Source organism: Sphaerodactylus townsendi, linkage group LG08 (genome assembly GCF_021028975.2).
Source record: "Sphaerodactylus townsendi isolate TG3544 linkage group LG08, MPM_Stown_v2.3, whole genome shotgun sequence".
Taxonomy (NCBI): Eukaryota; Metazoa; Chordata; class Lepidosauria; order Squamata; family Sphaerodactylidae; genus Sphaerodactylus; species Sphaerodactylus townsendi.
Window position 1 is genome coordinate 35,540,547 of NC_059432.1, and position 15,879 is coordinate 35,556,425.

Sequence of the window (15,879 nt, forward strand, 5' to 3'; positions counted from 1 at the left end):
CGCTTGTCGTGGAGAGAATGGAAATTGAAAGCGGAGCTTGAGAAAATGGGTCAATACAAGAAATCTTGCTGCAACAGACATTCACCCCTGAAGTGTGGCAGACACCTTGTGCATAACCAGCCACTGTCAGCCTAATCTAACTCACGGCGTTGTTGCAAGTACAATACAGGGGAAGAAACAATGAAAGCCGCTTTGGGTCCCCGCTGGGGAGAAAGGCAGGGTATAAATGAAGTGAAATAAAATACAAAATAAATCTATGCGATCTGAAAGCACATACTTACATGATGCAGAAGCTGTGCTGTGGATGTTCCTTCTCTTATGGTAAAAACAGTGAATGGTTCTGGGCCTGGAACTCCGTGAATTGTGACCTTGGATACTGCAGCGGACCTTTTCTCGGCCGTGCTGAACCGCTGTTCAAAACAAACACTTGCATTATTTGATCAGCACTTTATATTGAATCAATGTGTTTGTGTTTATCAGCACATTTTGAGAAGCAAGGACAGAGCAAGCAGACTTGAACCAGCTGGTGGCGGGAGCAGGGAGGGGTAGAGGGGAATATAATGAACAAATAAATGAATACAGGATATAACTAAGAAATGGTTATCACAGAAAGAAATTAGCAGCTGGAACTGCCTGCTGTGTGAAGTAATAGAGTGTCCAACTAATTATAATTCTGGATGTCTCCTGAAGTGACTTTTACAATTAAATTTTCAGAAGAAACTGAGCAGGCATAATTTCCTCTTAAAATTTCTTTGCTTGTGGACTGCCACTCTTAGGTAAGAGATGGAACGGCATGGAATATTAAAATGTACTCCAGGTCAGCCGTGAACCATAATATGCTGGCATTTTCATGGCTGACTTGGAACAGTGCTTGTACCTGAGACTGACTGATGATTTTTTCGTCATTTGAACACATAGGAAAGAAGCACTGGAGAAATTTCACCAGGTCTTCAGTGATTTCTATTATACCCTCAACCTGACCATGACCCGATCCACTCAAGACAACAATACATAATGGCATCATTAAAAAAAACTCTACACTAGAAACTTACTGATTGCCAAACATACCTAAAGGCCTCCAGTCACCAGAAAGAAATATCAAAGGGAAACTGCAACACAAGATTGCTGAACTCAAGTTAATTCAAAAGGTCAGAACAATGCATCGCTCATGGCCAACTAGGAACATCAGATACTTAGTTTAATACTGATCTTAATTTCCTACCCCCAAGTATTTCCCCTTTGCTCTAATCAAGCTGAATACAATATATCAGTGGTGGCGAACCTATGGCACTCCAGATGTTCATGAACTACAATTCCCATAAGCCCCTGCCAGCATGGCCAATTGGCTGATGGGAATCGTAGTCCATGAACATCTGGAGTGCCATAGGTTTGCCACCACGGCAATATATATTGTACCCTAGCGTCCTTACAAGCATTCTTTATAACACCCTTCCCACCTTCTGACAAGGATAAAAGGACCCAGAGATCTCCACTTCCACTCTAGTGTGTCTGACAAAGCTGTGACTCTCGAAAGCTTTTACTCTCTCAAGAGCTTTGACTCTTGAAAGCTTTTATATACTGAAACTCGTTGGCCTCTGAGGGGCTCCTGTACTCAAATCAAATTGCTCTACTGCCGACCCATGTGGAAAATAGACTTCTCATACTGTTTGAGAGAGTTCCCTGACCTACAAAAGCAGTATTTCAGGGGGCATTTCAGGCTGCAGTGGGGAAGTGAGAAGATCTCTTTGGTAACGGACGGCAAGTCCAACAATGGAGGTTTAGCATGGGATCCAAGCTGGAAGCATCAGAGAGCAACAGAAAGCTGTACTATATCTGACAACACCTGAATGTGACTTTACAGAATGGCAGTAACATTTCATTGGTCAAAATTTGTAGGTACACCAAGATTTTAAGAATACAGGAACATTCTGGCAAATATATTTGACTTGAATTAAGTTACCAAAGAAGCAGGCATGACATTTCCACAGGGATTTTCTTCCATTCTCCGACTGTTAATGAACAAACTTGAGATTTCTAATGCTTCATTATGCAGGCTTCTCAGTTGAAGATGCCTGTACCCTTAAAGATAGCAGAGCAAGCAAGTCAGATCACAGGCTACAGGAAATTTACACAATCTGAAGAGAAACCAGGCTTAGCATTGTAAAACACAACAGTGATCATTTACTGTGTCTTAAGATAGGCCTTGACAAATTTTTTGGCCCAGAAACTAGCCCAGAAATGTAGGAGACAGACTTATTTTTCAGTCTTCTAATTTTTTAATGACTAAATTATCAAATTATTTCTACCACAAGACCTAATCCTAACCTCTTCACAGTTTCTTGTAATTTTATTAAAGCTATGATGGAAATGTTTTAAGCAACACTGGTTGTTCATACCACCATAAAAAGCTAATTTCTCCCTAATTATCATAATTCCATTATTGCTTTTAAAAGCTCTATTTAGTATTGGAGTCAGTATGAAAAACAAATACGGAATGGTTTAAAGTAGTTTGTGTATAAACAAGCAATGACAAGAACTTAATTCACATTTATTTTTAAGTCATTCAATGTAACATCCTAATGCAGAATGATAAATCAACTTTGGGTTGGATCCAGCCAGCTTTTCATTCAACCTTTGCCAGTTTCTTTCATTACAGCCTCTGTTCCACATGGCATTTATTCATGCAGGGCTCATAATCCCAAATACAACCTTTTGGGTAGTCAAAGGGGAACCCCTTCCTTTGTTTTTCACCAGTGGAAAAACTATATACTTTTCAGAGATGTATCTAGTGAAAATGTAGCCAGTGCAAAATCGGAGTTCTCTCCTTCCCCTGAATGGAGGCTCCCCTCCCCCATCATGACCAAACAACTTTTTTGCACCAGGTCTTGAAGTCAGCATATGGACCGGGGGGAGGGGGAATGAGGAGGGGTGTGAGGGGCAATTTTCTCCCCTCCCCATGTGACTAAATGGTTCCAGCCCGGGGACATTTGACTCCATATGTCCCCTGGGTGGTACGCCCCTGCTTCCGCTGAGAACTGCTGGGACACTCTACAAAACAAATATTGTTGACAATGGGATGCTGTGTAGTTTCCGGGCTGTATTGTCATGTTCTAGTAGCATTTTCTCCTGACGTTTCGCCTGTATCTGTGGCTGGATCTTCAGCTGATCCTCTGAAGATGCCAGCCACAGATGCAGGCAAAACGGCAGGAGAAAATGCTACTAGAACATGGCCATACAGCCTGGAAACCACACAGCACCCAAGTGATTCCGGCTGTGAAAGCCTTTGACAATATATTGTTGACAGTAATTTCACCACAATGACATTTCTAGGTGCTATAGCAACCTGACACCCAGGATGAGCCATTTTAAGATGTTAAAATGAACAATCCAGAGAAATCCTTTGAGAGCGAATGAGAGCTTGTACACTGATATTCCTTACACTTTTGTTTTGAATAACTCCTCCCTGAGTCTCACTAAAGACCACTGTGGAAGATAATCCGAGAACTGAGGCTGAACTTCCAGGCAGCATAGTAGATCTCTGTTACCAGGAAATTTCAATAACACTTCACAAGTCTACATTTCCTTCCTCTTGGAATCTTGCTAGCATCTTTCAAACACATTCAGATATCTTTCATTTTCTTTGTGCAATTTACTTTAGGCTTTGGTAGCTGGCTTATTAGAGTGAAATGGGGTGAAGGAAGGGGAAGTTTAGGACATAACTGCTTTTACATAAGCTTTTTAAAACCCACCTTCTTAAGAATAGCTCGTAGAATGGTTTTGCATGACAGAAACAGGAGTATTCAGGATGGCCATTAAAAACTCTAACATTCACGGAAATCACATGCTGAATTTGCATATGTACTTGAACATTGCATAATTTGCCCAAAATTGTATGCATTTAGTACACACACACACACAAGCCTTTATTGGCATACATTATGCATTTGGTAGACATCCAGCTATGCTGGGGAGATTCCTCTTGTGCAAAGGTCTGGAGTGAGACAACAAGTAGCAGCAGCTGCTGGGATATTTGGGAATTAACTGCCTGCTATCTGAGATTGCAACAGGCACTTGCTAAAGTTCATCATGTACTAAAATACACACACAACATAACAGGTGTAATGCAATAAAAGAGGAAACCATCAGGAGACTATTCCTTTGCTCTGGAGCCTGAGAAGTCTCTTTCCACCAAACACAATTTCCAAGAAAACCAGTACTGTAAACTTGTTAAAACCCTCATGTTTAAACCACTTGCAATTCACAGTTTCATTATGAAAACCACAGAAATACATGAGAGACCACATCATTCAAAAACAGGAGGGTGTCTTTGTTTTCTAACAACCACTTTCAAATGCATGGCAAACATTATAGCTTTAATGAGTACACAATGTATTTGTGTTATTTGTAGCTACTTAGACTACAGTATTTGCTGATATTGTCCTTCTCTCCTTCATACTTCACTGGTGATTTTAAAACATTTTTATTGGAAAGTGCCATATAGATCTGAGGTGTAAAAGGGCTTCAGTGGTTGCCACTAAATCTAAACCTTTGCCACCGTTTCCCCAGTAACAACCCATTATGATGCCATTCTCTTCAGACCTTCCTTGTGTCCTACAAGCAGAAGCCAATGAACCGCAGGGTGACTTATGGCGACCCCTGGTGGGGTTTTCAAGGCAAGAGGCATCCAGAGGTGGTTTGCATTGGCTGCCTCTGCTGGCATGAGAGAGTTCGGAGAGAACTGTGCCTAAGCCAATGTCACCCACCAGGCTTCACGTGGAGGAGTGGAGAATTGAATCCAGTTCTCTAGATTACAGTTTGCCGCTCTTAACCACTGCACCATGCTGGTTCTCTCAGTGAGCTACAGTAGGGGCAGGGAGACATGAAGACATGGCATCTTGTATTTCTTGGCAAAGAGGCCTATGAGAAGGCGTAGTACTTTCCCAAAATCATACAGCTACCTTTCAACCTTGGCAGCGAAGTCCTGATTCAATATACAAACTGCATTTTACCTCTTTTTAGAGCCTTCAGAGGAATAATTCTTTGAGCCAACACAGCTGAGCTACTGTTTTCAACAACTGCAAAACGAAGGAAGACGAGATCCTCAAAATGAATCCTGAAAAGAAACTGTTCATTCCACGTTGGGTTGAGAGTATTACGATGAATGGGCTTAGTGCGGAAATGGCAGCTGTCCAGGGGCATTCCAAGCACATCAACTTCAATACATGGGCTTCCTGTGCTATTACCAGGACAAACATTCTGTCCAGACACAATCTGAAACACAACATAAGCGCGCAAAGTGATGCAACAATGATTTTTATAAGTTCTCTTTCTCAAAGTGACAAGTACTTACAAGAAAAACAGTTAAATTAAACATTAAATTAAAAGCTCACTTCATAAGTGTCATACCAACAGGTACTAAGATATATTTTTGTCAAAGAAATCATAACAGCACTCTAAAATACGTTCCTTGCTTATCTGCTGCAAGCAAGCACCCGTTGGCCCTGAGAGATCATCTACATGGAAAACTCCTTCTGCAATCATAAAGCAGTTTCCCCCACCAGAATTACCCAGGGCTGCTTCTGTGGCTGTGGGGCCAGGAGTGGGGGAAAGGAGAAAGTTGCCCCTTCCTTCCCTCAGCTTTGTAGTGGTGAGACACAGCTCTGTGGTGCTGAGATGCAGTGATTGGCCTCAGCTACTGCACAGGCTAGCCAATCGGGTGTCTGGGCTGGCTTCTGGGGCTTCCAGGCAGACGTAGAGACCATAGTTTTCATTCTGGTCTTCTCCCCCCACCCCCGTAGGCCGCCATTGAGACCTCATTGTCTGTTGGCTCCAGCTTCCTGGCACACCCTCCCTGGGTCTCAGCACTTTGTGGATGTGTTGTATTTTATCTTATTTTGGCATGCAGTCGTTACAGTTTTCTGTAGGCAGTTTGGGCATTGGGCCAGATCCAATTTTGGAGAGAGGCTGAGGTGGCATTCCTGCCTCCTTTGGTTTGGGGATCTCCATAAAGGGTCTTGGAGGTATGGCCATTCAGAAATACGCTCAGTTCAGAGCCTGTCTCCTGGCTTTCTCTGTCTCAAATGGCAAGGGAACCAGGTAGTAGCTAGCATCCATCCAGATCTCTGGACTTGCCACTCCATGTAAGTTCCCCTAGTAGGCAGGCTGGATGGATGGTTAGTGCCAACACACAAATCACTGTGCCCTGTGCTGTGCCAATGCTCCTGTGATTGTTTCCCAAATAAGTTATGGCCTGTAGTCTCTCCAACTATGTGGTTGGTTTCGTTATGTCCCTTTGGCCCCTTGTTTCCCCCCTTGCCCTGATCACCTGCTTGGTGGTTATTGTGCCATCCCAGCACCAAATCCAGACTGTGTGTGTGTGTGAAAACCATTTCTGTATTGTCGAAGGCTTTCACGGCCGGAATCACTGGGGTGCTGTGTGGTTTCCGGGCTGTATGGCTGTGTTCTAGCAGCATTCTCTCCTGACGTTTCGCCTGCATCTGTGGCTGGCATCTTCAGATGCCAGCCACAGATCTGGCTAAAATCAGGAACAATACCGCTAGAACATGTAACCCTTACAGCCCTAACACTGTGTCACCCTATATTCTTGTTGCATCAAAGAAGAATTTTAAAATTTGAGAATTAGCCTCCTCCTCCTCCTCCCTACTTATCACAGTGAAGAATTAATCTGTTATACTTAGTCTAGAAAAGATCCTTCATAGTTTGTACTTACAGTCAATGAGTAAATAGCTGGATCCATATTGTCCAAATCTCGTTCTAAGGGACAAAAGTATTGATACATTGGACAGTTCTTCTCCCATAACACAGGTGGTTTCAGAACATACCCACAGCCACCATTTGCTTCAAACATAGCTGCATTCAGGTGCAGGGAAAGATCTACAGGAGTTAAAAATAATAATAATCCAAAATTAAGAATTGCTTAGACTTGCTGAAAAGACACATTCAAAACCAAGTACAGTTTTTATGCTAACTTATTTAAATCGTTCAATTCATTTAATTAACTGAGTGGCATCTGTGAAAATGCTGACCAAACCCTAAGAGCTTTGAAGTGACAGCCAATTCCCAGTTCGGTTCCCTCTAATGAGCACTTTGTTTGAAATAGGACAAAATATATGGAGATACATTTATGTGCAGATAACAAAAGTTATGGATTATTGTAAAACCTGTATTAGGAAAATTCCTTTCTGAACAAGGCACAGAAGCAAAGAAGCAGTCAACCCAAGTAAAATTTTGATTTCAGAGGGAAAACATTGTCTTAAATCCAAGCAGTAACTTTTTAACTGCTTTGAGGAACAGACTCACTGTGGTTACATTAGCAGCAGAAAAACAGCCAGTTCACCTCCTGAAAACACTGCCCAGCCAGATGCGTGTACTACCTTTACGAGCTGGCAGAAAGGTATTTGATAGGGCTACTTTTTTCTTTATGTCTCCAAAGGTAATTCTGTCCCACTAAGTGCACATCCACATGCCTCCATATGTCTTGTTAAGCAGCATCCAGGGCTTTCAAGTTGCCACTTGGAAGCATGGATGAGGCTGCTTCCCAGTAGTGTGTTATTGGCCCACAGTGTGTCCTGCTGCATGAGGAGAGGTAACCGCAAGTTATGGTTTGGCTCAGTACATGCAGGCCTCCCAGCACACAAGAGGACAGGGAGAGGGGAGCACAGGAACCCAACACTCACCAGTGAATTGAGCCTCTTTGGCCCTCCGGAAGAACTGGCTGACTACTGTGTAAGACAGGATGCTGGCCTAGATGGGTTAGGCCCAGACTAGATTTTCTAATGGCAATTTTTTCCTCCTTCCCTCCTCCCACTACACTACAGCCCACTGATCTCTGCAGAAAGCTGCTCCTGGGGGACAGGGGATACTGAGGATTGACATGAGGGGTGGGTGAGGGGGGTGGGAGGGAAACCGGTGGAATTTGCCAATTGTCAGGACCCAACCCTAGTATGTAAGCATTCCAATGGTCAAATACCTTTTCTAATCTCTGAGACTAATCCATACCAGCAGAAGTTCTAACACTGCCAAATGAACCTCGGTAATGGCTACCATGACCACTCTAACAGTGCAATCCTAAGCAGAGTTACATCCTTCTAAGTCCATTGCATTCAAATTGTTTGGAAGGTATAATTTAGCTTAGGACTGCACTTAGAAGTTTCTTAGCAGTTTGCCTTTCCAAATGCAGAACTATTGGTTGGTTGCGTAATATTGTGCCACACACATTTGTGTAGATCAGTGGTTCTCAACCTTGTGGTGACCCCCAACCCTAACATTTATCCATTTTACAGATGGAGAACACTGATGCAGAGAATCTTAGGCGACCCCTGTGAAAGGGTCGTTCGACCCCCAAAGGGGTCCCGACCCCCAGGTTGAGAACCACTGGTGTAGATGCACGTGGCTGGATGCCTTGGATCTTACTGATTCTGAGAGTGAAGCATGGAAGACCATATCTGTGAGACTTCTGCCACATTTAACTTTGCTCCATCTCTGAATCCACAGCTGTATTAAGGGGAGGTACACGTGACAAAACCAAAAAATAAATCACAAATATCCTGAGGTCTGAAATGGGCATATGAGTGTGTGCGTGTGTATCTAAAACACATGATGCTAATTGCTCTGCCCATACCATCAGTTTGGTAGTTCAGTGCTACTAACTGTATCCCATGCAGCCAGAACATAAGGGGGTGAGGATTGGAGGAGTCAATGCGTGTCGCTGCCGGATACGTTCTCAGGAGCTGGCAGGTGGTATGCTGGATCAGTTTCTGAGAATATCGCCTGCACAGGCGCTTGGCAGCATTTTCATTTAGAGAGGAGATATGGTAGCATTTAGGAGTCCTTATGATAGAACTGAGGGAAGTCGTAGGGATGAAAGCAGGCTCTTCCCCCATCTGTCGTACACTATCAAAGGAACCTGAAAAAAAGAAGAAGGATATTTTTCAGTTATAGACAACACAACCTTGCAGTCTCTCTGCCTCTTCGCCCCAAAAAGAACACATTAAGAGGAAACCAATGCACAATCACACATAACCATGACCAAAATCCTAAGAAATACTTAATTGCAGCGACTTCCTCTCTCCTCAAAGGAAAATTCCTCCTCAAAGGTGTGAGTCCTTCAAAACGAATGCATGGATTTTACTGCTCCATAATGTGAGAACCATGATGAGGAATAATAGAAGGTAATTGTGTTGATCAACAGTTGTCCATTCAGTAATGGAAGAGAAAACTAAACCTAGTATAATGCAACACCCAATAGCTCTCTTGCACTGCAGATCTCTTAATCGTGACAAAGACATTTGGAGTGAGTTTCAGGCACATGCATTCTCTCTCTCTTCCTACAGTCTATGATGTAAATTCTCACCACTAGCGAGCCTTATCCACTTTACTATATCTCAGATTAAGTATGGCTAACACTAACCAGGGCTGCAACCAACACATTGTGGAATTTTCACTTTGACTGACGTGTAGCAACCATTTGCAAATTTGGTTGTCCAAACAGGAAAATACCACTCTGCATTACCAACAGAGTACCAATAGCAAAAAATATTCAGCTATATATGGATGCAGCCTAGAATGCCGCTGTTGACCAGAATTTGAAATGAGCTTGCTTACCTTGGTTAGCACTGGTTGCAAAAGGGTCTAACCTACAATGAAAGTCATCAAAGGAAAGCAAATCTTGCTGGTCAGAGAGGAAAGGAGTTGGAAGGGAAGAGGCCAAGCAAGTAACCCCTGTCACCCTTTTAACTATGCTGAAAGAGTCGACAGTGTTATATGTGCTCTGGTTTTAATCCTAGTTCAACATTTAAAATAATTACATCAGCACTACAAACACCTTTATAAACTTCTAAGCAAATGGAAAATCTTTACCGTTCCCTCGATGTAAGAGTCTAAAACTTTTTTTTAAATTGTGGAGCACAAAATCTTTCTAAATTATCACAACTTACATTTTCATCACCATCTGCACAGAATGGTGTAGAAGGAATGCAGAATATTACTTCCCCCAACCACAGGTTTATTTTTTATTTTTACATGTCTAAGGCATAGGCCGTTAAACGTATAAAATGTATCTCATAAGAAATAAAACCTTCTGGCTTGAAACGCAACTTTCCAATTAGTAAATTTTAAAACCATTACATTTATATTTCTAGCAATCAAATACTGTTCCAACAGCTCATTACTTGACAGTAGATCCTTTATTTATAATGAAGTCATTGTAATGGCTGCACTGCTAATGGAAAATTATTCCAAATTCTGAACACAGCATATGTAAAACGATGTGTTTGATCTTTAACTAGCAGGTCTAGTATATGTGCTGGATTACAGAGTCATTCCGAGTGATTGGTAAAAGAAGATGCTGACTTTACCTTTTCCAGATGCTTTGGCAAGCATCACCGGCTCCCCTGGGCTCAGTCTCCCAGGATTGTTGCCAAAAATGGACTTCCTGCTCTTTCTTTCCTTCCCTCTGCTAGAGCCAGATGGATTCAGAGTCGACAAGCCTATTTCCATGAAAATGAAATAGATGAAGTAAAAAACATGAGCGAGTGAGTTACCTCTTGTCGCTTTTTTGATACTTTCATATCTAATACTCTTATCTGTACTATTTCTGTAGGCCAAATTAAGCACAGACTGGAACAATTACATCAGCCACTCCTTGAAAGCACAGGTGTTCCTATGTGCACGTGGAACTCTCGCATGAAATTCAACATAAGGGTTGCTCCTCCATTGAGGTTCTCCTCAGTACCTCTCCCTCAAACCACAGCAGATCTTCTGGGGTGCTCATTAATAGAACTGCCATTCTGTTGCCTTCTGGGTTTTTCTGGTTCCACTGCAGGTTCTCTCAAAATCTTTGGTACGATGGATACCCAAGTGGATATGTGCAAAGCAGGTTTGGTGAAAGTGCAGAGGGGAAGATGTGGATTACTGCAACAAACTATTCACATCTAATACCTATGCCTTTCCCCATTTCTGGTTGACTTTTTGCCAGATTAAAAATTACCTGTACTAGGTATACAAATTACCAATAAAAAGCCTATCCAAAAAACCCTGCCAGGACTGGGGAGGGAGGGGAAAGGCAGGAAGAAATGACAGACTCAAGGGGAAATCATAGGGCCACGTGGAGGCTGCACTGAAGCTGTGAATATCATTGCACTGAGTGTCAATGCAATCAAAATAGGGAATTACCCCCCATATAGAAGGAAATAAAGACAAAGAAATAAAAAAATCAACTATATCTGATTATTTCTTTCAAAAGGGTGATGAGAAATTACAGGTCTGTTGATGCTTTTCAAGCCCCAGAGGGATTCAAAAGCAGCAATGGGAGATAGATCCTCTACACAATACTAAGATTTCTCAGTGCCACATGGAGATCTCTCCTCCCCTTCACTGGTCCCCAAGCCTACATGGGCTTGAAAAATGGCAGGAGAGGGAAATTTTAAAAGACTAAAGAGATGAAGACCCAGAAGTATCCGGCTTTTCAAATACATATTTTTTTTTAATTTGTAACCCCCCCCCCCAAAAAAAAAGAGTGATATGGCTTTTCGTGTTTCTGTGATTTCAGTTTACCAAATCACCATGCCTAGACAGCATATATGTCCTGTTAGGGTGTATTCACTGAATGTACACAGATATTTCTGTCTTAGGTTATATTATTATCTAACATATTATGGTTTTAATTTGGCCTAGTTGGTCTGCGGAAGCGGGAGGGATGACATGATCTCATACAGGCCTACGTTTTCATCTTAATGCTGCAGCCAATTTTATTAGCATATTGTATGTCTTATTTTGTATTTTATTTGTGTAAAGATTTTGTTTATTTATCGTGTTTATATCGTGCCCTCCCACTGCCTAGGCAGGGCTTAGGGCAAATTACATAATTAATAAGCACAGATTCAACAATTCATACATGTAACAATAAAATATAAATCGACTAATAGCTCTCCTCTTCATTTTTGCCATGGGCCGTTTTTCCTCAGCAGCACACCCTCAACTCTGCCATGGCTGATCACCGTTTTTTAACATCCTATTCTTATTCCAGTTCAATTTCAGGCTCGTGCAGCTATCCCAGTGTAACTTTGCTCTGTTAGTTACCTTGTTGGGCAGCAACCAAACCTCTAGTGAAAGGACTAGTTGTCTGTTTGCATGTGCCCACACTCGCAAGCATAGGGATGGAGTTGGGAAGGAAACATCAGAAATATCTGTTTGTAAAGAATGTTTCTGACAAAGGAGACAACAGGATACTCACTTTTGAGAAAGGAATTTCCCTAAGACTGGAAACTTGTCCATATTCCTAAGGACATCTCTAATGGAGAAATGTAACCCCCATGCCCAGAATGGGTTGGCCCAGAAAGGGGTGGAGTCTGAAGGGAAGCCGAATGCTGCAGAACTCAGAGCTCTTTGGAGAAGACAAGGGTACCAGACTCGGACCTTGATTTCTATAAGCCCTTAACACCTTGTTAAGGGTTTTCTTTTGTGGTTGTAATGGGTGAGAGTTCTCCTGGAGACCTTCATCATGTTGCAACCTGTTCATCAAGCCCTTGGAGTCTTCAGGAGCCAGCCAACTTGCAAAGAAGATTTGGACTTGGCAATATCAGTAGACTGTAAATAGAAGGACTTGAAAATGCAACCTGAACAGGACCTTGAATTGTAACGTTAAATGTTGATGTTTTAAAAGTGTTAATTGTAAAGAAAAGTAAACCATTTTGTTGTTTAAATTTGGTTCTTTGCAACTCATTCCAGGTTCTGCCCCACAGAACCCACAGAAGGAGGTTACAGAAACACTCAAAAATAACGCCTGTTCTCAGCTGCCATGCAAATTAGAGTATATTTCATGTCCCCTCCCCCTGCCCTTTTTTTTTTTACAGTTTTTCAAAACAACCAATAAGCATAAGCAATCAGATCAAAGTACTTACCAGGAAATTTCACAGCTTGACAATAAATGACAAGATCTGACAGTTCTGGTGCAATTTGTCTACTTTCTTTCTTATTTTGAGAAAGATAAAATTCTTCACCCAACTCCATGTCGTAAACCTATAACATCAATTCAAAAGTATTTCAATGCAATACGTATCCTCACTGTAGTTAACCACAGTTCCTGTAAACAAGCATTTCTTCCTAGCAGAGACCTCAAAGCGGCTTACATCTTTCTTCTCTCCTCCATTTTCCACTATGCTCCTCCCTTCCCCATGTAAAGTAGGCAATATGATTGGTATGAATCCAGTGGAAATTCCAAATGACAGAATGCAGGTAATTTCCACCAATCCCTCCGTCCCATAGCAGATCCCCTGCTCCACCCTCCCCAGAAGAAGCATCTGCGGGAGGGATTGAGTCATGGGGCAAAGGGGAAATCCTGATCTATCAGCAGAAACCTATCCATCAGTGAAGGTTTTGTACAGACCACGACACATTTAGTTAAATATATACACACAAATATAATTATTTTAGTATTTAGTATTTAGTATTTGCCCAAACTAATTCCAATACTTGTAAACTGATTCCCAAGAAAATCAAGAGTAACTCTAGCATTAGGGAAAGGTCTAACTCTTGCCATTTTAATCTATTTCCTCACCCCTCTTCAAACAACCTACCTTCTTTTTCTTAGGACAATATGAATTATATGATAAAGCCTAAATAGTAATGCTTATTTTAACACTGTGACCAGGGGCTAGACACAAATAGTAAAGCAAAGCTCATTCAGCACAAATTAAAATAAACAGTTGTACTTCACTGCTAGATACTAATTCACTACAAATACAGTGAATTTAATAACGGAATGCATTCATGAGAGACAGCACCTCTCAGCATGAAGTTAAATCCACTAACTTAAACAGTGAATTTATTCTGGCAGAAAACTCCAGAAAACTACCCTAATCTTCCTCTGGAAAAGGTGAGACTAGCCAAACATTTTATAAACCTGAACTGAAAACCTCTTGGGATAGAGTTCAAATAATATCAAAGGTGTTTTGCAAATATTCTAACAGAAAATCCAGCAAATTCTGTAGGTTTTAAGAAAGGCATGGAAGAAACCTTGCAAAGCTGCAGATACATGCTTCTGAAAACTATATGGCATTCGAAATAGCACTGCTCTCATTTATATCCAAATTACTTTCATTTCTTATAAAAAATAATTTAAACCCAAGTCCCAAATGAGTCCACCAGGAATAAGTGAGAGGAGAGCAAACCTTTTTAGCAGCACATTTTGGAGACTCCTTGAGAGGAGAGACAAACAATCCCATCTTGTCCCCACCCCCCCTCAACCCACTTCGCCCTCCTTTAGGAACACTATGCAGGAATTCTTTGCACGTATTATACGTGTATCTGCAAAGAGCAGTGCTAGTATAGTTATAAGCAAGAAGCCCAGAATAGGGCCTTAAACATAGAGCTGTAGTATATGTTTTGTAATGGTAATGTGTAGTACAACAGTGGAAAGCAGAATTGTTATTATAATAACGCTCCCTCTCTGCATGGTGGGCAACATCAGCTAGAAAGGAAAAACCTATAGATAAGGCAATAGATATATATGCACATGAATTGAGATACAGTGCAAGAAGAGTCCCTTACAACTAGGAGAAACTGAAAAGCCAAGTTAGGAAACAGTAAATTTCTCCTAATGATTGGGAAAGGAGAAACAAACAGCAGTAGTGGAATAATCTAAATCACAATGGTTTTTAAAAACTTCCTAAGTGCACACTAATTGGTTGTAGAACTATTAAAAAGTTTGGTTAAAACTGAATAAAGCCTTTCCGCAACCTTAAATATACTTTATACATTTGTTAAAATATTTAACAGTTTTACTACTTGTTGAGAGGATAAAATGGGTTGTTGTGAAATAAGCTGATGTAATTGACCCTGCTTCTTTGTATCTCTGTCTGAATGTTAACCAGTCAACCCTGCATCTTGGTAGTTCTGCCTCAACACTTCATCACTAGTTCGATATGACAGAGAAAAAATAAACTTCTTTTTGAAAATGGAGGGGGAGCAGAGAGTGGCTGAAGGGGAGGTTGGGCAACTACCTAGGGGAATGGATAAGGGCCAGGTTTTTGGTGGGGTGCAGAGATAAAGATTGTCTCAAAATGATCAGACATTCAAAGGAAGTGGCTCACAAATGATTTTTAAAAATTGTGGTTAAAGTGGTCAGGGAAAAAAAGGAGGAAAAATGAAGGTAAAATGTTTCCACAACCAAATGAAGGAAAAAACATGTGCAGAATTCAAAGAAAAAAAAGTAACATTTGGTATGTTAAAACAATTCATGCAGAAAAGACAAGAGAAAGATATTTTTGTCAATTTTTCTTTTTCACTGAAGAGTCCCCATCAAGTTCCTGGAGCATATTGACACAGAGGCAGAATTCTTGGGGGAGCAAATAACTGAAGAGAGGGAGAGTGGGGAAGCAGGAAATCTGACACGTATGTAGAACTGTTCCATTTGCCTTCCATAGGATTAAATCTGAATTGTAGATTCACTCCTATGATTATTTAAATAAACCTATGAAAGTACATATATGCAAATAGTACACACTTTCACCGACCTCATCATGCATTTGACAAAATAGGCTGTTCCTTATAACAAGCTCAAGCTAGTTGTTAAAAGGACACAGATCTCTTGATGACTCCACTTTACCTGCGCAAGCCACCCTCACTTTGGAGAGAAGATAATGAGTAAACACTACCTTTCCTTTATTGCTGAGTGTATTGCTATCCGTTTTCTTTATTCTCTTGGTAGTTTCTTCACTGTATTCAAACTGAAGCTTATCAATGGTTAATTTGTTCTCAGGTCGGTCTTCTAGAATGTTATCTGGAAAACAATAATTGTCCAGCTGAAAAAAATTGTAAAGAACTCTTTTCTTTCAATCAGACATTTTCAGCCAAATCATC

The 15,879-nt window shown here is 41.2% G+C and overlaps 1 protein-coding gene across 7 annotated transcripts in view; it reads right to left on the reverse strand.

The window, feature by feature from the left end:
• PLCE1 (phospholipase C epsilon 1) overlaps positions 1 to 15,879 on the reverse strand; it is a 175,521-nt gene that overhangs the window by 10,277 nt on the left and 149,365 nt on the right. For all 7 annotated transcript variants that reach the window (XM_048505288.1, XM_048505291.1, XM_048505290.1 and 4 more), the window contains 8 exons: positions 15,675 to 15,799; positions 12,921 to 13,038; positions 10,377 to 10,508; positions 8,642 to 8,926; positions 6,731 to 6,894; positions 5,010 to 5,271; positions 1,961 to 2,079; positions 282 to 410 (listed from right to left, as the gene is read on the reverse strand). In XM_048505288.1, coding sequence (XP_048361245.1) covers positions 282 to 410; positions 1,961 to 2,079; positions 5,010 to 5,271; positions 6,731 to 6,894; positions 8,642 to 8,926; positions 10,377 to 10,508; positions 12,921 to 13,038; positions 15,675 to 15,799 — 1,334 coding nt within the window. The remainder of the gene's footprint in view (positions 1 to 281; positions 411 to 1,960; positions 2,080 to 5,009; positions 5,272 to 6,730; positions 6,895 to 8,641; positions 8,927 to 10,376; positions 10,509 to 12,920; positions 13,039 to 15,674; positions 15,800 to 15,879) is intronic.